General features: G+C 42.7%; 1 protein-coding gene across 1 annotated transcript in view; it reads left to right on the forward strand.

Moving 5' to 3' along the window:
- Window positions 1–537: 537 nt before the first annotated feature.
- Window positions 538–22,911, forward strand: part of LOC136836303 (protein disulfide-isomerase A4-like) — a 142,323-nt gene continuing 119,949 nt past the window's right edge. Inside the window, exons 1-2 of the mRNA XM_067100423.1 lie at window positions 538–855; window positions 20,695–20,830. Coding sequence (XP_066956524.1) covers window positions 762–855; window positions 20,695–20,830 — 230 coding nt within the window. The 5' untranslated portion in view covers window positions 538–761. The remainder of the gene's footprint in view (window positions 856–20,694; window positions 20,831–22,911) is intronic.

Below are 22,911 nucleotides of genomic sequence, written 5' to 3' on the forward strand. Positions count from 1 at the left end.
TTTGACCGTATAAGACCATATCGGTATTAATTTTGTCGTTCCTCGCAGTGTACCTAAAATGAAAATTTAAATATGAGGGCGTATTTTAGTTTCAGAGTCACCTTTTATATTTGATATATATATATATATATATATATATATATATATATATATATATATATATATATATATATATATATATATATATATATATATATTATATGTACTCAGTAGTTCACCACCGCGCAACAGAGTAACACGGAACTGTTGTTATTATTATTATTATTATTATTATTATTATTATTATTATTATTATTATTATTATTATTATTATTATTATTATTATATTATTATTATTATACATGTTGCATAATCTTTACAAACAATCTCATAATTTTGGCTAAGGAACAATCATCAGTGTTCTTTTTTCAAATTCCGCGCCATATCTCTGGCCTGGTAGTCTGGCAAGCCCGTAGGCTTAACTTGGCGCAAAATGATTGGTCAGAATATGATTAGACTCCATTAGATTTTTGTGGAATATGTTCAGGTGTAGCATATGCGTCATTTTATATTTATTAAATAGCGAAAAGAACAACAATTGGATTTCAGATCCTTTGAGATTAAGAAAATGTTTTTCTCTGTCGGATCTAGATGACTTTAGGTACAACAGTTTCAGCAGCAAATCAGCGGCAGCACCCAATGTTTACATCTGTCATCAGCGGCGGGTCAAACGCCCAATTTGAGCCGGTAGTTCCCGAACGTAGAGAAATATCGTAGACGCCATGAAGTACATCATTTGTCTATTGTTATGTGTAGGCCATTCTTTAAGTCAAGACATAAAGGCAGATCCTAAAATAACCATAGATCCTGATGGAGGTAAGTACTCTTATGTGACTTGGATGATCAGTAACATCCTTGCTACCCTAGCCTTCCTGCAGAGTGAAACCAATCCTAGGAATATCATTGACCTTCTAGGTTACCCGGGATTTGGCATAATTATGCTATCAATGGACCTAGAGGTACTCTAAAACCGGTCCTGGCTGTTTCGGCCGTAAGTCATTTAGGCCGTAACATCAAAACGACGTGAGGCAACCGTCATTATTTTATGTTTTACGCACATCCTCAGGGAGCTGGTACGAAACACGACGCCTATTTTGCACGTGAACGTGCTTACAGCCTAAATGACTTACGGCCGAAACGACCCGAACTCCTCTAATAGCCTACTGTCATGCTTTGTAACCTTGCTAATACACAAACCTTATAGTATTTTTCTGACTGCCTGCCATCTCGTGCTTTATACATTTCTGATCGTTACGCCTAACCTACTGTTGGTGTAAGCCACTCGTTTTTCTCCAACCCCAAATATTGGTGCGCCTTATGTGGTATACTGTAGGCTAGGTATTACTTGAGGTTCTTTGCAGGGTCCCTTCACCCCCCCGGCTGCAACCATCTTACTTTGCGCCCTCTCCTTACAATTGATTCATAATGCAATTGGGAGGTTACACCTTTCAGACCTTTGGAGCCACTGAAAGTCCGCGGGACCCTACTTTTGGCGGCAAAAAATCGCTATAGAAAACGCGCCCTCTTTAAATAGCTCCCGTTTTGCTTCATGTCGGTAATGAAAAGCATGTTTTTGGTGGTGTTTCCCGTAGGGAAAGCAACAGAAAAGTTAATGGTAAGGGGGACCGTGTTGGGAACCAGGGTTTTGGGTGGGGAGAAGCAAAAGCTGGGATTTGTGGCGGCCGTAACGTAAAAAATTCGCTATTTTCTGACCCGCTAGTCTGCATACAAAAGGTTGTCCTGATAGGCTAGTACCGTAAGGCTGAGCCGCCAAAGTACATACGTGATGCTGACCCGCTAATCTACGTACATGAGGCTGACCCGCTACACTGCATGTGTGAGGCTGACCCTACCTACATCAGGGCGGACGGAAAACGCTAGCCTGGTTTAGGCTATTCCCTACCTCCCTACCTACATTAGAATAGGCGTAAATTTTGTAACATTGATTTTTTTAACATATCTGGTCTCAGATCGCCGCGGCGGAATGGCGCTGCGCGCACTATCCGCATTTTTAATGATTCTTGGCAGGCACGTATGCTCTGGCAAGCGGTAATATCTGTATTCACTGTAGCCACGGGTTACAAAAAACAACTGCACACTAGGGTCAGTTCCAAAACCCTACCTAACCCAGCAGAAAACAAATGTAAAAAGGCAGGTAAATGCTGTGCTTACCTTATTCAAAGTCACCGCTGTCCGACCACGTAGGTTACGTAGATAACAGTATCGGCTCCGCAGGTTCTAAATCCAAAAAGGCCCAAAATGGACACGGAACACATTCTAGGTATCGCTTCTGGGAACAAAATAAAATCGTGACTTTCCATCGCGGCAGTTCGAGAAAGAAAGAAAGCGTGGTTCTGGTGTTGGCCAAGGCCTATGAATCATATCGTTAGAACGCATTATGATTGGTTCGAAGTATGTAATCCGTAAGCCCTAGGGCATGACCTGGGTCAGCCTGAGATACGATTGGCCGTAATTAAATTTCCCGCGGTACGGCCGGGCCGCCGTGCGGTGGCAGCCTTAGGAACTACGGGTTGAGAGAAGCACCGCACATCAGCCATCTGACTAAGTACGGGAGAGCGTTGCTCCCTGACATCGTTCACGTCAACTTGGTACTTAGAAAAAGTTACGCTCCGCTGAAATAATTGTCGTTCGGGAAAATCAAGCAAACTGGTCAAGTAAGTTACATTTCGTGTGTGTGTGAATTCGAGCAACTCGAATCGTGTAAGATCTAGGTATGACTGTACTCCTACTTTACCATCTGCTCCTGTTCCAGGTTTCCATGATTCCGCTCTTAGTGCCAGTTGCCAGCCTCGAATCTAGGTTTGATCAGAAATTTAGTGTATTATCTAGTTCCATTATGCAAATGGGGTCAGCTATTAAATCTCTAATGGAAAAAAATGTAAGTGTTGACAGTGCAGTGATAAGTGATAGTGCTGTGAATATTGAGGAGGTGGCTGTCCGTCCCACCAGTGCTCCTAGATGAAGGCCACTGTCCCACTCCCCCGCACCGGGGAGAATACATACCAGAGGTCCAAAGGAGGCTTGTTGGGTTTGCCCACGGGCAGTCGCCCCCTCTGTCAAGCCTGTCGTGTGTTCCCAGGCTTCGACTAAACGCCATTGGAAAGGCATTCCTGTGCATCAACTTTCTGATTTAGAATCTTCCAGTCCACGCAAAGAAGCCATATCGCTGCTCTTCTTCTTGCGCCCACTCAAGAGACCTGCGAATACAGGCAGTCCCGGTTTACGACGGTTCCGCTTACGACGTTCGAGGTTACGGCGCTTTTCAAATATATTCATCAGAAATTATTTCAGAGTCCGCCGATCCGACGGAAGAAATATGGCCCCAAAATGGCAGAATAATCATAATTTGAAGGTTTTTTTGATGTAAAACTCAATAATAATGCAGTTTACATCGTTTTCAATGCACCCAGAGCATTAAAAGTAAGGTTTTCTTATGATTTTGACGATTTTCGACGATGTTCCGCTACGGCGATTTTCGGGTTACGACGCGGCGCAAGAACGGAACCCCCGTCGTAAACCGGGGACCGCCTGTATTAGCGATTCTTCTCCCCTGGCTGTCAAGAGGTACAGAGGGACTAGCCCTCAACCTTCCTGCAGCTTTCAAGTCCAGCCTGATTCTCCTGCTCATCTTCATTATTTCTTTGAAGACAGTCCTGAGCGCTATAAGCGTTCTTAGCGCCCATCTTCTTCCGAGCGCCAAGCGCCCGTCGACTCGCGCCAAACTTCCACTGATGAGTGCCCAGAGCCTGCCGACTCACGCCAGAATACCGCCGATGAGTGCCAGAATTCTGCCAATGAGTGCCCGGCGCCCGCTGTCTCGCGCCAGACTTCAGCTTTAGAGCGCCCAGCGCCAACTCCCGAACTTCCAACACCCACATTCGATTCCCAGCTTCTTCTTCTGGAACCAGTGCACTTTCTTGTGGGTAGTTCCTCGCTGGGTGAGCGGCTTCCATTCTCAACTACCACTCTGTTGGTCGTGAGTTCGAATCTCCGACCGGCCAGTGAGGAACAAGAGGAATTTGTTTCTGGTGATAGAAATTCATTTCTCGCTATAATGTGGTTCGGATTCCACAATAAGCTGTAGGTCCCGTTGCTAGGTAACCAATTGGTTCTTAGCCATGTAAAAATAAATCTAATCCTTCGGGCCAGCCCTAGGAGAGCTGTTAATCAGCTCAGTGGTCTGGTTAAACTAAGATATACTTAACTTGGCTATTCTGCCTTCTTCATTGTCCCAGGAAGACTCTTTAGCCCCACTCAAGCGCCAATTGACCGAGCTTGTGGGTCTTTTGAAGAAATTTGCGTCCAAGGATAAATCATTGTCTCCTATCTCTTCGAAGGAAGAAGAGGTTGTTCAGGATACGGTTCCCTCTTCTTCCTACTCATCTCCTGCGTTTCCTCCTGCTTTGCCTACTTCTCCAGCTTCTACCTACCTCATGAAAAAGCATCCGTCGGAAGGTACCAGACTACCCAAGGTTGTTCTTTCCTCCTCGAAGAAAGCCCTCAAAGAAGTTCATGCCTGGCTGGCTGCTAAGAGAGAACAGGGCAAAGCAACTTTTGCCTCTCCTCCCAGCAAGTTGTTGAAGATGAGATACTCTTACTATGCCACCGATGAAGCTCTTTCCTTTGGAGTTCCTGCCTCCTCCCAAGGGGACTTCTCTGGTCTGGTAGATTCATCCCGTAAAAAGATTTTATTCTCAGCCAAGATAATGTTTTCCTCAGCCGAACTAGACCACCTTATCAAGAATATTTTTAAGGTGTTTGAGATATATAGTTTCCTAGATTGGGCCATCGAGGCGCTGGGGAGTAAGATTAAAGACTGCCCGGATTTATCTGAAGACCTTGCCTCCAATTGGCAAGGAGTTATTTCATGCTCAGAGAGAGCAATTAGGGATAGCTCTTTAGAACTCGCCTCCCTTTTTTCTATGGGTGTCCTTAAGAAGAGGGAGCTCTGGTGTTTGTTCGCCTCGAAAGGAGTCTCGCCGACTCAGTAGTCGGCTCTACTCTTTGCTGCCTTAGACAAGTCTCACCTCTTTCCTCAACACATAGTGAAGGATATTCTTTTTAGAGTTACAGAGCAAGTCCACCTCTGACTTGTTGACTCAGTCCACTAGACGTCCTAAGGAGCCTGTGCCTTCCTCTTCTAGATCATTCTCCCCTCTTCAGTCTCAGCCCTTTCGGGGAGGGAGAGCTACGACCGAGGTCAAACTTTTGACCTCCTACGAAGTCCATTAAGAGGTCTTCTTTCAAATCCAACCCCAAGAAGTGAGAAGTTAGTCCTCCGTGCCCAGGTAGGAGCCAGACTTCTACTTTTCTAGAAGGAAGGGGAGAACAGAGGAGCAGACCCCTGGGTGATCAAGGTTCATAAGGAGGGTTACTCCATTCCTTTCGTAAAGACTCCTCCCTTAACTACATCTCCTATCGCCTTGACAGTGTACTCAAAAGGTTCTACTGAGTTTTTGGCCCTCTTTCAAGAAGTCCAACTCCTCCTTTCCAAAGGAGTAGTGGAAGAAGTGCTAGAGCCTCACTCAGAAGGTTTCTACAGTCGCCTTTTCGTGGTCCCGAAGGACTCGTGGGGGGTGGGGGCTGGAGGCCCGTTCTGGATGTAAGCGCTTTGAATATGTTTGTACCGAAGTTTCACAGGGAGACCGTTCGCTCTGTCATGTCCTCAGTACAACAGGGCAACTGGATGGTCACCCTGGATATGCAGGATGCGTATTTTCACATCCCTGTTCATCCAGACTCACGGAAATTTCTAAGCTTTGTTTTTCAGGACAGGATACTACAGTTCCAGGCCCTATGCTTCGGCTTATTAACGGCTCAAGTTTTCACACAAATCCTTGCTCCTCTGGGGAATTGCTTCACCTTCTGGGAATCAACATCAACTTATATCTAGACGATTGGCTTCTCCACTTGTTGTCATAGGAAAAGTGCGCAGAGGACTTGAGAAGAACTCTTCGCCTGACACAGGAATTAGGCATCCTCATAAACAAAAAGAAATCCCTTCTGATTCTGTCTCAGGAGATTCCCTATTTAGGGATGATACTGAACTCTCAGACTTTTCGGGCTTTTCTGTCACCCAAAAGAGTAGAGAACTGCCTTCAGACCGTCAGTCAGTTCCTTGCTCTTCCTTCCTGCTTGGCAGTGCAGTGGATGAGTCTTCTCGGGACCCTTGCTTCAGTAGAGCAGTTTGTAAATCTAGGCAGACTGCACATGAGACCCCTTCAGTTTTTCCTCAAAGCGAATTGGTGCAGAAAAACCTAACCAGACTCTTTCATCTTCCCGATTACATCAGAAATCAAAGAGGATCTCCAGTGGTGGTTGTGCGGAGAAAGACTTCGGGAAGGGAAGTCTCTTCTCCCAGTGCACCTAGACCTTCAATTTTATTCAGATACCTTCCGACCTAGGCTGGGGCGTGCTTCTGGAAGGTCGGGAAGTCTCCGGCATGGACTACAGAACAACAGAATGCTCATGTCAACATAAAGGAACTGGGAGCAATTCACCTGGGCCTTCAATACTTCTCGGATCTGGTCCGCGGCAAAAAGATTGTAGTACAAACGGACAACACCACAGCTCTTGCATATATTTGCAAACAGGGGGCCACTTATTCCTTCTCCCTGTACGAGACGGCGAAGGATCTCCTTCTGTGGGCAGAAGAGAACCAAGTCTCTCTTGTCACCCAGTTCATTCAAGGGAGGATGAACATGATTGCAGATGAATTAAGCTGCCTCACACAGGGCCTTCCAACTGAATGGACCTTAAATCCAGTAGTGTGTGACAGCCTTTGGAAACTGTGGGGCAAACCCACAGTGGATCTTTTCGCGATGTCAAGAAACCACCATCTGCCCCTCTTTTGCTCTCCAGTCCCGGATCGTCAAGCATGGAGCATGGACGCAATGCTTTTGGATTGGACAAACTTAGATGTGTACGCCTTCCCTCCTTTCGGAATGATCAGGGAAGTAATCAACAAGCTGTCAGCGCATCAGAACACCTCCATGACCCTTGCAGCCCCATTTTGGCCGAACAAGGAATGGTTTCCAGACTTGATTCGACTTCTGGTAGACTACCCAAGACTTCTTCCACAAAAGCGGTCTCTGCTCAGACAATCCCACTTTCTCAGATTCCACCAAGGATTATCCGCTCTGGCCCTGACAGGCTTCAGACTGTCAAGCGCCTTGTCAGAGCAAAAGGGTTTTCGGGACAGGCTGCAGAGGCAATTGCGAAATGCAGATGAGCTGCTTCTACAAAGCTCTACCAATCAAAATGGACAGTCTTCAGAAGGTGGTGCAGCCGCCATAACGTCTCTTCTTCTGAGACATCTATAAGCCAAATAGCGGACTTTTTGATATTTCTAAAGTCCATCAGGAAGCTATCGACCACTACCATCAAAGGGTATAGGTCGATGCTCAGCTCAGCTTTTAAGCACAGAGGAATGGACCTGTCTTCTAATCAAGATGTCACCGACCTGATCAAATCCTCCAATGCATCCAAGAAAGATAGTTCTTCCAACGTCTCTTGGAACTTAGACGTTGTACTGAAGTGGCTCTCAGGTCCTCAATTCGAACCTCTTCGTTCTGTTTCCCTCAGGAATCTCACGAAAAGACTCTCTTCTTAGCAGCACTCGCTACTGCCAAACGTGTTAGCGAGTTACAAGCAATATACAAGAGAATAGGCTTTGCACAAGAGGACGCAGTCTGCTCTCTTTCTCTTGGTTTGCTCGCAAAGAACGAGGACCCTTCTAAACCCTGGCCTAGGTCCTTCGTCATCAAGAACCTTATGGATATCTTAGGACTTGAGGAAGAAGAAAGACTCCTCTGCTCAGTGATGTCCCTCAGATACTATCTTCAGAGGATGGAAAAGATTAGATGACCTTCGAGCAACCTCTGGTGCTCTGTTGAAAACCCAGTTTGCCCACTCTCCAAAAATGCCATATCCTTATTTCTGAGAGGATTAATATTAGAAGCCCACTCTCAGATCCAGGAAGAAGCTTTTCTTCTACTTAAGGTTAAGGCTCACAAAATTAGGGCAGTAGCAACTTCCATCACTTTTAAACACAACTTCTCTTTCTTCAATTCTACAGTCGACGTTCTGGAGATGCAAGTCCATATTTGCCTCACACTACCTCAAGGACTTAGAAACTGTTTGAAAATTGTAGCACTTTAGGACCTTTATCCGTGGCTGGCATGGTGCTGGGAGAGGAAGCATGAGGAATCTATCTGATCCTTTGCTATCCACTCGCCTTGACTTCAGGTTTTGAGTCGTTGGGAAGCCTGGGGGTACATTGTACCTGGAGTACCCACCAATTGTACTTTATCTTTGATAATGGTTGGGTTTTTTGGTTTTATTCTGTGGTGTAGGTGACAGTGTTTTCATTTTGTATTCTGGTCTTCGCCCAGGGCAAGGGCATCTTTTAAAAACTTTGCCAGCATACGGTGTACTTCCTCCGCTGCGAAGTTTCCCACTAATGTAGTGGCAACCCTTGGCTATACTGCCACGTCCACTACAAGTTGAGAAAAGTGCTGACGAGAGGCAGTACCTTCCTGCAGCAGCTCTCTCAACAGGTAAGGAAACAACAAACATTTATTCAATGTTAGCGACCTTTCTAGTTCAAACTTATTACTTACTTAATGTTTTGGAGTAAAATATATCCATGCTCTTTCCAATCTCCTTACAATGTGGAATCAGCTATGTAATTACTTGGTAAGTTACTTATATAAAAATGACATTTTTATGATATAAAGTTGTATATATACTTACCAAGTAATTACATGACCGGAGCCCACCATCCTCCCCTTGCATGAACATAAGAGCATAAAACGAATTGAGCTGTCCGCTGGTTTGTTTCCTCGAGTCCCGGATGGTGGTGGAACGATTGTCGCCTACACACTAACGATAACAGCGCCACCACACGAATTTAGAATTTCTAAGCTGCCGTAGGTTAGGGAACCAATAGCTATGTAATTACTTGGTAAGTATAAATATAACTTTATTTTATCATAAAAATGTCATTTTTATTGAGTTTTTCATCAAAAAAGCCCCCAAATTTTGATTATTCTGCCATTTTGGAGCCATGTTTCGTCCGTCGGATTGGCGTCAGAAGTGTCGTAACCCTTGAACATATGTTGTAAACCGGGAAATAATTTCTGATGAATACATTTAAAAAGTGTCATAACCTCGGAACGTCGTCAGCCGGACCCGCCGTAAACCGGGGACTGCCTGTATATATATATATATATATATATATAAGTATATACATATATAATATATATATTTATTATATAATTTTTGTATGATTTAACCTGATGAAAAGCTTATCATGAGACAATTATAGACTCTAAAATGAATGATTTCTTGACTTACCTCAGTATTTTTATAATGTCTGACTGCTGTTGATTCAGGAAATTGTAAAAAAAAAAAAAAAAAAGAAAAGGGGTAATATAACTGAGCTGAGGGCTGTACTCACAAGGCAATTGTAAGCAAAACACTTTAGGGTAAATTTACGTATATTTACATTAAATGAATAATCAGAAGATGAAATGAACTAATTGGGCAGGCAAGGCCTGGGAGAGTAATTATAACTATGTACACATGAAGGTAGATCCGTCGATGTGACGATGCTGAATCACGAAGGGGAGGGCACAATCAAGGAAGAACTCCATGAGGATCCCTCTGTAAATGGAGAGATTTATGAATTAAAGGCCAGTTAGGACACAGTAACATATGCATAGGACAAGGCGGTGCACAGAGGGTACCAATGATCCCTTGAACACAGTTTTATGTACTGTAATTACTCAAAACTGGAATTTTCGTAACACTGTTTTAACAAGGCAAGGTTAATATGGAAATACTGACACTTAGAAATGAAAATAAGAAATATAGGGTGAGAATTAAAACAGTGTGACAGAATGAAAAGAACTTCTGCAACAGATCATTTTACCTTATAGAAGAGGTGGCTTCAGCGTGGGTAATGGCAGTGGAGGAGAGCTAAAAGGTTTCAATGGTAAGAGTACTACGGCCCCCAACAAGATAGGACCACGTGGTAGGGGCATGGCACTCTGAAGGAGGCGGGAATGCAAAGGAAGGATGATGTCTCACTAGATTCCAGATATGTCTCTAACTCTCGTTCCTTCGGTCAGGCCCTTTTAAGACCTCAGGTCAGGAATTATGATGCTTCCCTATGCAGGTGGGGTTAGTATTGTTCCTTTATGCTCATGCATCATTTGGATTGCGGGTTGTCTTGTGGTGAGCCTATTCCAGGTGTTCCTAGGAGCCACACCTTTCTCTTAATCTGGTTTATTCTGCCTCTCGCCTGAAATTAATCTCCTCCCAGCTTCGTGTCCTGAAAACAAAGGGCTTCCCAGAGACATGTTCAAAGAAAGTGGGAGAGATATACAGAGTGCAATTAACGGGTTTAGGGAGGGGCCAATATTCCTTTCGCCCTTCCTTGTCAGGCAGTGCTAAGCAATGCACTGTATTTTTATTTCTCAGCTTCAAATTAAGCATTTGGTAGCTGGGATGCTTGGGAAGATGTAGCAACTCCCTGCCCAAGTTGACATCTTGCACCTTCACTCGGCTGTGAATGTCTACCAAACCAAGGATTCCACTGACAAATGCTTGACATTACTCTACTTTCTCTTTAATGGCACTCATGTATTTTTATTAACCTAAATTTCTCTGCTACATACTAAATATTTGAAACATTTACTTGACAAAGCATTCAACGTTTCACGTTAATCGCAGAGTGAAAGAAAAGGTTTTAACATTAAATTACTGTTACTCGTAAACAGAATTAGTTAAGGAGCTATGAGTAAATTATCCCAGATGTTAAAATACACTAAACCATAAGCTACTGTTATTTTAAAACAGGATTTGTTACAAATACAAGCAAGTTATTTTAAATATCAAAATACACCTAACTCTCAGTGGTTTCCTTAAAAGAAATGTAAGTAAATTATCTTAAGTATCAAAATGCAATAAGCCACAAGCTACTGTTATTCTAGAATAGGAACTGTTACAAATATGAGAAAGGTCTCATAAATATTAAAATACAATATCTGTAAGTGATTTCCTTTAGTTAAATCTTAAAATAATCGTGCACTTTTAGTAGTGATTATTACAGTCGAAGACGTGCAGTTAGGTTACCTTGATGAGGCATTACAATGAAGTATACATGGTCTTCGGTTAGGTGTTGCCATGTTATTTAAGGCGACGGCATAGTGCCAGACGTGGTACTAAGGTCAATGGTGCTTATGGGCACAAAGCCAAGTACAATGGACAGACAAATATGTAAAGTACACGATCTTTTCGAGTCATAGACTCGGAATTTAAATTACAAGATATTAACAGAGAAGACAAATGATAGATTCCAGAATGAGTAATGATTGTTAAAGAAAAATGATGATTAATATGCAGAAATTGTACTGTTTACCTTATGAAAATGGCTTAGGTTAAGTCTTTTGCCCAAGGGGCTTCAAAGTAGTCAAAAGACATGACTCCTCCGACAGGATTATCTGCCAACATCTATGATAATGGCACTGTGCCAAGTAGGCACTTACATGGTAATACGTAATGGTTTTGGCATATATGATTTTAAAATGTATCATGCGTCTGTAGGCATGAGAGGGAAGTCATAGGACTTATGAATTCGAAATGTCTGTCAATTTGCACTCTGCATTGGCAGAGTGGGAAGTAAAGTAAAATTTGCGCCTTGGTAAGGCATGAAATAAATACGAGGGGTACTCAGAAGGAAAAAAGAGGAAGAAAAACAAAGGAAAATGTTAGGGGAAGAGAATAATGTACAGGATTTTAAGGAAAAGAAACAGGCGAAGGCTTGGGCATTCTCTTTCTGGATAGAGGTGCCAAAGAACTTCGTAGGATAAAAGGGTGGCACTGTGCCAGATTTGCACTGGTACCAAGAGAGCTCAGCAGCTCTCTTTAGACTACCTGGTGTTACCTACGCCCTGGATTTCTGCTGCAGATCTCTTTAGGGTGATGGTTCTCCTTGGTAGGGGAATCGGTTGAACCGAGCCCGAGGAGGACAATGGAATGCCACCCTTGTCAGCTTCTTTGGTGGTCGGAGCAGAGGCATTCATTACAGTGTCTACCCCAAGTTGTTGCAGTTCCGTGAGCTCATCGGCCATTTGAGACACGGGAGAATCCTTACTCGTGGTCGTGTCTGCGTGGGACCAGGAAAGAGAGGAAGAGGTCGTGGTGGGTGTGATAGGCTCGCAGATTACCATGACCAGCTCAGGCACGGGTTGCGAGGCCTCACCTTCGGTTGAGCTTCCGTAGTGGTTGGAAGAATCTCTCTCTCACCAGCACTGGTAGCAGAGCCAAGCCGGGAGAAGAGAGGGGACCCTGATTGAGATCTCTTGAATGGAGATCGGGGGCGTGCTCTGGCGCTGGCACTAAGGCAGGGTCAGGCATTAGTATTTGATTTGGAATTCGCTTGTCATTCAGGACGGATGGAGCTTGGCACTGCTCAGTGCACTCAAGTGGCACTGGCAGAGATTGTGAATCAAGTTTGGGATCTCCTGGAGGGAGATCTATTTGATGCCTTGGCACTGGCACTGGGGCAGGGCCTGGCACCAGAATGGGATCTGGAATCAATTTTGATGGAGGTGGCCACTGCACATTGCATTCAGGTGGCGCTGGTAGTGGAATGACTGCAGGTGTTTGAAGCTTACTCATGCTTAATGAATGATTTGAGGGTTTTGGACCCCTGGATTGCTGTAATGTAGATGGGGACTGGAATTCCTGTCCCAGGAGGATGTCATAACCCCCAGGAATATAGCTTGCTACTTCAGGGTTGCAGATTTTGGATCTGAAGTCTTGTGACTCTCAACTGAACAGTAGGGAGTATTATTTTAAATTGATTGGTACCCTCAATTGTGACGAGTTTACGTCAGTTAATGGTAGCTCCATAGGGAACTTTGTCTTTCCTTATGAGGGAAATTTGCATGCCGGAGCCATCAAATGCTTTGACCTGACATGCAGGGTAACTACCTCGAGGAGGTGCTACATATATGGGACCCTCAACTGGAGGGTCTAAGGATTTTGGATTTGTAACTGCCAAGGCAATGGCAGGAGTACGTGATTTATTATTGGGGCATTTTGCCCACGTGGGTGAGTGGCCATAAACTTTTCAAGCCGTGCAATAGCTCTGGCTGTAATCTCTTCATGGCACTGCCCCTGAGGAGGGTGCAGGCGTTAGTTGGTGTATTCCCAGGAGAGGGTTTGAAAGGCACCGTGGGCAGTGCCTGGGGCTTGTTTCGGCACTGTTTGTAGAATGTCCAGCTTTCTTGCAGAACCTACATATAATGGGCTTCTTCTGGGGTGCCCATTCTTTGGAGGTTGCTGAGAGTTGGTTGAGCAGGCAAGGAGGGATATAATTTTTGTCCATGGAAACTAAGATGGGGATGATTCATATCCTAGACGTCAGCCCAGTGACAGCACTCGATCACCATCTTAGGTGCCTTGTCGCACAGATGGGTGGTGAGGGCTGGCGGGGCGTAATGTAAAAAGTCGTCGAGTTGGAAGAGTTCAAGGATTTCCTCTGCACTAGTGGTTTTGAAATATTCCAGCATTGTTTTAAGGCTTGGGTTTTTTTTAAAAATCCACTCAGACCAGGTTGGCATGACTCTTTGGACATATTTCTCCACCTTTTCCTCCAACTGTCGGGAGTTTTCTCAAAAGCCTTTATGATGGCTTGGCAGACAAGGGTGAGATTTCCTTGATCCTCAGGTGGGAGAGCATTGAAGGTAAAGGCACCTTCCCTTCAAGGTGCCATCCCAGGATCAGACACACTCCTTCAGTAGAGGGCTGATAGGTCCTCAGGACCTTTTCAATATGGTCAAGCTAGGCTTCAGGCTCGACTTCGTCACATTTTCATATGAGGGAGCCTACACTGCTGAGGGTTGAATGCGCAGAGGGCATTGGTGTGTTGCAAGCTGGTGAGCTCCTTTCTCCCTCTCTTCTCTTTCTTTCTCCTTCTCCTGCCTCTCTGCCTCTTCTCGTTTCTCCCGGCTATTCTTTCTGCTTCTCTTTCTGCCTTGGCATCGTGTACTCTCTATTGGTCCCAATCCTTCAGGGCTAGTCCTGACAGTCCCATGTCTTTTCCAGCGGACATGTAGAACTTGAAGTCCTCATTTTACTGGGCTCTGGATGTCTTAGACATATTGAGATACTGCTTATATGGATGTGACCCTTTAGATAATCAATACTGTATGTCTGAAAAGACTCAAATTTCAGGGTGTCTCGAAGGACTCATGTTTGTTCGAGTTAAACTGGTTTCTTTGTCTAAAAGACTCAGGGCTGTTTGAGTGAACAGGTTCAATATGTCTGAAGAGACTCGATATTGTTCGAAATAAACAGATTCAGGTTGTCTGAATACGATTCAAAATTCGTGCTGAAACAGTTTCAACATGTCTGAAAGACTCAGGGCTGTTCAAATGAACAGGTTCAATATGTCTGAAGAGACTCAGTATTGTTCAAAATGAACAGGTTCAGGGTGTCTGAATATGACTCAAAATTCATGATGAAACAGTTTCAACATGTCTAAAAGACTCGGGGCTGTTCATGATGAATGAATTTTGATGTCTGGATAAGACTTAGGTGTTCATGATGAACAAATTTTAATGTCTCGAAAGACGTAATTTGGATTTTATTTCACGTATGGACTTGGCCAGCTATAGCGTGAAGGTTTTTTTTTGTTTGCCTTGTAGAACGTGAGTTGCTCGCAGGGAACTGGTTTGTTTGATTTTAATTTTGTCTTTTAGGACGTAGGTTTGAATTCACACACGGACTTGGCCGGCAATAGCGTGAATCTTAAGGCTTGGTTTGGGGAGCGTTTTCCCATTCCCGAAAATCTCAGAGAACTAGTTGGTTGGATTTCTTGGTTTCCTTGTGATAAGGAATTTTTAGGGGAGTCCCGATATGTGTTAGGTTCAGGAACTTGGTGAGTGTTGTAACACTTTTAAAATAATAAACCCAACAAAAGTCGTAGCGTAAACCTTAATAAAAGAAGGGAAAAAAAATGCTTTGAGAGACACTGGGATGCTGACGCCGAGGAGGTAAGGTTTAGGTACAGGTACAAAGTGGTGGTTTAGAAACCAGCCGTTTTTAGAAATACACTTCTGCGTAAGCAGACAACAATCTACTTGCAACGTCTACCAATCAAAGTGGACAGTGTTCCGTCGATGGTACCTCAGACATCACATCTTGTCTTCTGAGACATCTTTAACCCAGATTGTGGATTTTCTCCTTTACCTGGGGACCTCTAGGAGTCTGTCCTCATCCACCATTAAAAGATACCAAGCGATGCTTACCTCAGTTTTAAACACAGAGGTATGGACCTTTCATCTAACCAGGATCTTAATGACCTCATTAAGTCATTCGACACTTCCAAGGAGAAGAAATCTGATTCAGTGTCTTGGAACTTGGAAGCAATCCTTAAGTGGCTTACGGGTCCTCCTTTCGAGCCACTCGGTTCCACTTCCCTCAAGAACCTTACGCAGAAGAAAAAAGAGCCCCAGCTATGGCCAAATGTATAAGTGAACTGCATGCAATTGAAAAGAGGGTAGGCTTCTCCCAAGGAGATGCAGTGTGCTCTTTCACCTTAGGCTTCTTAGCCAAGAATGAGGAGCCTTCTAAACCATGGCCTCGCTCTTTCCATATTAAGAATTTAATGGATATCCTGGGTCCGGATGAAGAGGAACGGTTCTTTGCCCAGTCAGGGCCCCGAGGTACTATCTGCATAGGATTGAGAAGATCAGAGGACCTGCTAGCAAACACTGGTGTTCAGTCCTTCTTTTCCTCTTTCAAAGAATGCCCTATCATTCTTTATTAGAGACCTGATCTCCGAAGCGCATTTCCGGATTTAGGAAGACTTTTCCTTTGATCACAGTTAGAGCTCATGAAGTCAGAGCAGTGGCTACCTCTCCTGCCTTCAAGTACAATTTATCCCTCTTGTCCATTCTTCAGTTGACCTTTTGGAGGTGCAAATTGATCTTCATGTCTCATTATTTTAAAGAAGTGGAAAAGGTATTTGAAAACTGCAGTACCCTCAGACCATTAGCAGTGGCTGGCATGGTATTGGGGGAAGAAACATAGGAGAGATACCGTCTCTCCTCTGTTTCTTCACCTTGGTGTAGGGTGTTGAGTTTTTGGGGAGGTTGGGGCTACTTTGTACCTGGAATGCCCACCAGTTCATTTGGATGGGTAGTGGTTTGTTGTGTCAGGGTGGGTGACATTGTTATCTAGTTATTGGTTTGTGGTACTGTGCCCAGGGCAAGGGCAACTTTTTCCTGCACTCATCTTATCAGCAGTGAAGCATATCCTCCATTGCAAGACTTCCACTGATGTAGAGGCGACTCTCGGCTCACTGCTGGGCACTACAGGTTAAGATGAGCACCAACCAGAGGCAGCATTCACCTGCAGTAGCTCTCTTACCAGGTAAGGAAGCGACAAGCATTGTTTCAATGCTAGCCATCCTTTCTAGTTCAAGTTATTACTACACTTAATGTTTTGAAGTAGAATTGTCCATTCATCCTACTCCCTTACAGTGTGGGATTCAGCTAAGTAATTACTTGGTAAGTTACTTATATAAAAATAACATTTTTATAATAAAATAATGTTTTGAAGTAGAATTGTCCATTTATCCCACTCCCTTGCAGTGTGGGATTCAGCTAAGTAATTACTTGGTAAGTTACTTATATAAAAATAACATTTTTATAATAAAATAAAGTTTCTGGATATACTTACCAAGTGATTACTGAATTGGAGCCCTCCCTCCCTCCCCTTTTTTCATGGACTTTGCGGCAATAAAATAGAATGATGCTGTTGGCTGTAAGTCGCTCCTACGCTCCCATTGCAGTGGGCTGGGCCTGTCACCCCCACTTTGCAACTGAGGCATTAACACGAATTGTAAATTTAGCTAGGTAATTAATTGGTAAGTGTATATAAAACTTTTATTATAAAAATGTCATTTTTGTTCGGCTCAGCAGTGGATGAGCCTGTTGGGGGACTCTGGCCTCCATAGAAATACTCATCAGACGGGGCAAATGTTGGAACAGAAAGACACAGCCAGACAGTCACATTTTTCCGATAACTCTGGAGATCAAATCTGAATTGGACCTGCAGTGGTGGCTGTCAGAAGGGAAATTCCTTCATCCACTGAACCCTGACCTAGACTTCTGTTCTGATGCCTCAGACATAGGCTGGGGAGCCCTGCTAGACAATCAAGTCGTCTCTGGGACATGGACCCCAGATCAACAGGGCTCACACATCAACGTAGAGGAGCTGAGGGTAGTGCAGCTAGGCCTTCAGGGTCTCTCTCTCTCTCTCTCTCTCTCTCTCTCTCTCTCTCTCTCTCTCTCTCTCTCTCTCCCCACAAACAAGACAGTAGTGGTGCACGCGGACAATACCACAGCCCTGGCATACATCCACAAGCAGGGCAGTACTCAGTCCTTCTCGCTCTGCCAAGCCGCTAGAGAATTACTGCTGTGGGCAGACGAAAATCAAGTGGCTCTGGTCACCTGCTTTATTCATGGAAAGTTAAACGTGATAGCAGACAAGCTGAACCGTCAAAAGGAGGTCCTTCCCACCGAGTGGACGCTGGATCCCCTAGTTTGTCTAGATCTGTGAAAGTTGTGGGACAACCCAATGATAGACCTGTTTGCCACCTCCAGGAACCACTGTCTTCCCCTGTTTTGTTCGCCAGCCCCAGATCCTCTTTCGTGGGCCATGGACGCCATGCTACAAGATTGGTCAAATCTAGATCTGTACACCTTCCCACCCTTCAGCATGATCAGGGAGGTTTTGAACAAGTTCCAGGCACACAATAATGCGACCATGACCCTCATAGCCCTGTTTCTGGCCCCTGAGGGGTGGTTCCCAGACCTCCTACGTCTGTTGATGGACTTCCCAAGACTGCTTCCCCAAAAACCATCTCTACTCAGATAACCCCACTTCAGAAGAAACCACCTAGGGTTGTCCACCCTTGCCCTGACAGGCTTCAGAATGTTCATAAGCTCATCAGATCTAAGGGTTTTTCAAGGGGAGCTGCAGAGATTACTGCACAGTGTAGAAGAAAGTCTTCTAGCTAGTCTCTCAGGCCAAGTGGTCAGTCTTTTGACAGTGGTGCCACAACCGTAATATTTCATCTTCTGAGACCACTATAACACAGATTGCAGATTTTCTCCTTTTTCTGAGAAATACTAGGAACTTGTCTTCCTCCATTATTAAAGGTTATTGGACTATGCTTAGCTCAGTCTTTAAGCATAGAGGCCTGGATCTCTCTTCGAAACTCCGATATTAGGGACCTCTTAAAGTCTTTAGATACAGTGAAACAGAAAAAGGACAACACTTTGGTCTCTTGGAATCTGGATGTGGTCTTGAAATGGCTGATGGGTCCATCTTTTGAGTCCCTTTGGTCTGCTTCTCTATGGAATCAGACAAGCAAGACTCTCTTCCACTTTGCTTTAGCTACAGCTGAACACATCAGTGAAATACAAGCCATTGACAAGAGAGTGGGTTTCTCTCAAGGAGATGCAGTTTGCTTATTCACCCTTGGCTTTGTGGCAAAGAACGAGAACCCGTCCAAGCCCTGGCCTCGTTCATTTACTGTTGAGAACTTAGTGGATATTCTCGGTCACAAGGAAGAAGAGAGAGTACTGTGTCCAATCAGAGCTCTGAGATACTACCTGAATGGGGCAGAAAAGATCAGGGGTCCATCTAGTAACCTTTGGTGTTCAGTAAGGAACCCATCTCATCCTCTATCAAAGAATGCCTTGTTGTTCTTCCTGAGATTTGATTCGAGAAGCACATTCCCAGATCCAGGAGGACATTCTACCAAATTTTAAAGTGAGAGTGCATGATATCAGAGCGGTGTCTACTTCACTGATACTTCATTGACGTTTAGACATAACATGTCCTTGGCCTCCATTATCCAGTCGACCTACTGGAGGTGCAGGTCCATTTTCGCCTCTCATTACTTGAAGGAAGCAGAAAGAGTGTTCGATGATTGCGGTACCTTGGGGCCGTTATCAGTGGCTGGCATGACATTGGGTGAAGAATTATAGGAAGTACTCTCTCTCTCCTATCTTCTCATCATGGTGTAGGGTTTTCGAGTTTTGGGGAGCCTAGGGTACAAGGTACCTGGAGTATCCACCAGTCTTAGTGGATAGGTTGTGGTTTTTAACAAGTGTTTTCAGCGTAGGTGGCAGCGTTGTCTGGCTTTTTCATCTTGGTGCTGTGCTCAGGGCAAGGGAACCTTATTGTATGCTTTGTTAGCCATCTGGCATATCCTCCGCTGCAAAGCTCCCACTTAAGTAGAGGTGCTCCACGGCTCAACAGCCACGCCACTATGGGTTAAGATGAGCACCAACCAGAGGCAGTATTCACCTGCAGTAGCTCTCTTACCAGGTAAGGAAACAAGCATTGCATACAATGCTGGCAGATTTTTCTATTTTCAATTCATTATCATTCTTTAATGTTTTGGAGTAGACTATGTCCATGTATCCCACCTCCATTCAATGTGGGATTCAGCCATGTAATTACTTGGTAAGTTACTTTTATGAAAATGAAATTTTTTCTTAATAAAATTAAGTTTCATGTACTGTATACTTACCAAGTAATTACAGAATCAAAAGCCCTCCCTCCTCCCCTCCATGGACATGAGGGCACAAACAAATTGAATAAGACTGCCGCGTTGTTCCTTCTTTCCCCGGTAGTGGGCATGGAGTCACCTACATAATAAACAGAAGAAGCGCTATCGCAAAATTCAAAAAGTTACCGTGTGAGGTAGATTCATAAGCTATATAATACTTGGAAAGTATATATGAAACTTAATTTTGTGAAAATTTCATTTCTTGAACAAGATTTGTGTCCTATGTCTCATATGAAAACTTAGTTAATAATACAAAAATATGTTCTGTATGTGCACACTGATGTTCTATTTAAGTGGCTTACGGTGGGAGAGGTGTCATGGTTATTCTTTTTTTTTTTTTTTTTTGATATAAAGGATTGAAGGATAAGTGACCATGGATAATTTGGAGTTTTACTATATTCTTTTGAAGTGAAGCAGAGTGTTACTATATTCTTTTGAAGTGAAGCATTTGGTCATACTTTTGGCACCTTGGTATAGTCTTGCATTTTCTGTTTAGGAGAAAACCGTTGAAAACATCAGTGTGTAGTATTGTAAGTTGTCATATGTCTGAAGAATTTACTGTAGGCCAGTTTTTGTTTATACTTTAATAGATTCCTTAAATGGCCTCAAAATGTCTTACATTTATTACAAGAAAAATTTTTTATATGCTGTTGATGCTAAGATTCTATTATCATATAATTTGTGATGCAGATGGTTTTGCCCTTGGTAAGTATAATTTTCATTCAATGAGATGTTTGAAATATCTGTTCATTCTGGGTAATAGAGGCACATTCATGAAGGTATGCAGTTAAGAATCAGAATTATTTTTTATTACAAGTAGTCTTTGCAGTAAAATTTATCTGAAATGCACTCAAAGCTTATTGTGTCCCATTCAAAGCCATGAATGTTGTCTATTAACTTTTGGTCCATCCATTATTGGTACTCTGTTTGTGGCATATAAGAATGAACTAACTGTTAGATTTTTATTACAGAAATACCAGTGGTTGAAGGGTTTGGAGGAAACATCGATATAGTTGAAGATGATGATGTTTTAGTCCTAACAAGAGACAATTTCTTTCATGTCGTTAGCCCAAAAGATGCTATATTAGTGGAGTTTTATGCACCATGGTAAGTTCCCCCCCTCCCCCTTAGTCTCTCTCTCTCTCTCTCTCTCTCTCTCTCTCTCTCTCTCTCTCTCTCTCTCTCTCTCTCTCTCTTATAATTACTAATATTCTATTTTCTTGTAATCACAGGGTATATTTCATCTTAAGCAATCTTTATCTCTGTATTGGTTTTATGGTGTGAGGAGTATTTTATCTTTACCACTTAATTATTACTTGGTTGAGTTCTGAAATCTGTGTGCTGATGTAGTTAGTTTTAAATATTCTCTCATGAAAGTCAGAAAGCATGAAATTCTAACATATTTGTTTACTTCTTGCTATAGAATTTGATGCAGGTTGCTGGAAGACTCGATGGACATCAGCTGCATTTTATTTAAGGGTAGTTTTGGAGTAAATTGACATTTATTCCTACACAAATGCTAACCTTCATTCTTTACTTAGGAGTTAGCTTGAGAATGTAAGCTGGAACAGCCGTTTAACTTTCAAACAAGGTCGTTAACCAGGATATATATATACATTATATATACATACATATATGTATATATATATACATACAGTGAACCCCCCGTATTCGCGGGGGATGGGTACCACTCCCCCCGTGAATAGCTAAAATCCGCGAATACATAAAACCCCTCTAAAAACACTTAGAACTGCCCATTTTGATAGTTTAAACACAAGAAAAACCCTGTAAAAATGCTTATACCTGAGTATTATAATAGTTTTATCACAAAAAGTGTATTTATTCATGAAAATTATCTGAAAATACAGTAATTAGTGAATATTTCTCAGTGAAAAATACCGCGAATGGGCGAATTTTCCACAAATAATTGGTAGATATGTTCCATACAGAAACCTGCGAATCGTGAGAACGCGAATACGGGGGTTTACTGTATATATACATAAATACATATATATACACATACATACATATATATATATATATATATATATATATATATATATATTTTATATATAAATATATATATATACAGTATATACATATACATATACATACACACACATATATATATATATATATATATATATATATATATATATATATATATATATATATATATATATATATATATATATATATATATATATATATATATATATATATATATATATATATATATATATATATTTATACAGTATATATATATGTTTTCTCATTTACTACCAGCACCATTCTCTTTTATCACTTCACTGAGGTGATCTATGATTGCAATTGAACTATGACAGCAAACCACCACTGCAAGCTGAAGTTCAGCTTAAGGGCATAGGGAGGTTCTGGAATCTTTGAAGAACCACTCCTGACAAATAAATTTGTTCTTACTGAACTAATAGCCCCAGCACACTCTTTATGTTCTTTGGCATCAGCATGTCCCTTAATAGTGGTCTTCCTTGGCTGTAAAAGTTTCTGACACACGTTACAGTAAGCTGCCTTTCCATCTTTTGCCTTCATTAGCCATGGAAACTCCCTTTCCCACATGTCTTGATGCTTTCTTCCAGTATCATAATGCCCTTTCCACTTGGACATTGCAATAGTTAATAATCACAGGAATCACACAGAAAAGAATCAAACTGATAATATGGAGATTACTACTATCACTATCAAACTGACCAAGTTACCAACTGGCGACTGAGACCGAGTCCAACTGAAGCAGTGCAGCTGTACATGTATCGTTTCGTTTTTTTATAAGTATACTTTAGTTTAACCAGACCACTGAGCTGATTAACAGCTCTCCTAGGGCTGGCCCGAAGGATTAGACTTATTTTACGTGGCAAAGAACCAATTGGTTACCTAGAAATGGGACCTCCAGCTTATTGTGGAATCTGAACCACATTATACCAAGAAATGAATTTCTATCACCAGAAATATATTCCTCTAATTCTTCATTGGCTGGCTGGAGACTCGAACTCAGGCCTAGCAGAGTGCTAGCCGAGAACTCTAGCGACTTGTCCAACGAGGAACTCGTTTTTTCATAATGAACACGTCAAGGTCCAGGTATGGATTGGTAATAAGGAGAATTTCCCTCAGAATTAGGGAATTTTGAGTTGGTAGTGATGTCAAACAAATTTTTG

This window comes from Macrobrachium rosenbergii, chromosome 56 (assembly GCF_040412425.1).
Source record: "Macrobrachium rosenbergii isolate ZJJX-2024 chromosome 56, ASM4041242v1, whole genome shotgun sequence".
Classification (NCBI taxonomy): Eukaryota; Metazoa; Arthropoda; class Malacostraca; order Decapoda; family Palaemonidae; genus Macrobrachium; species Macrobrachium rosenbergii.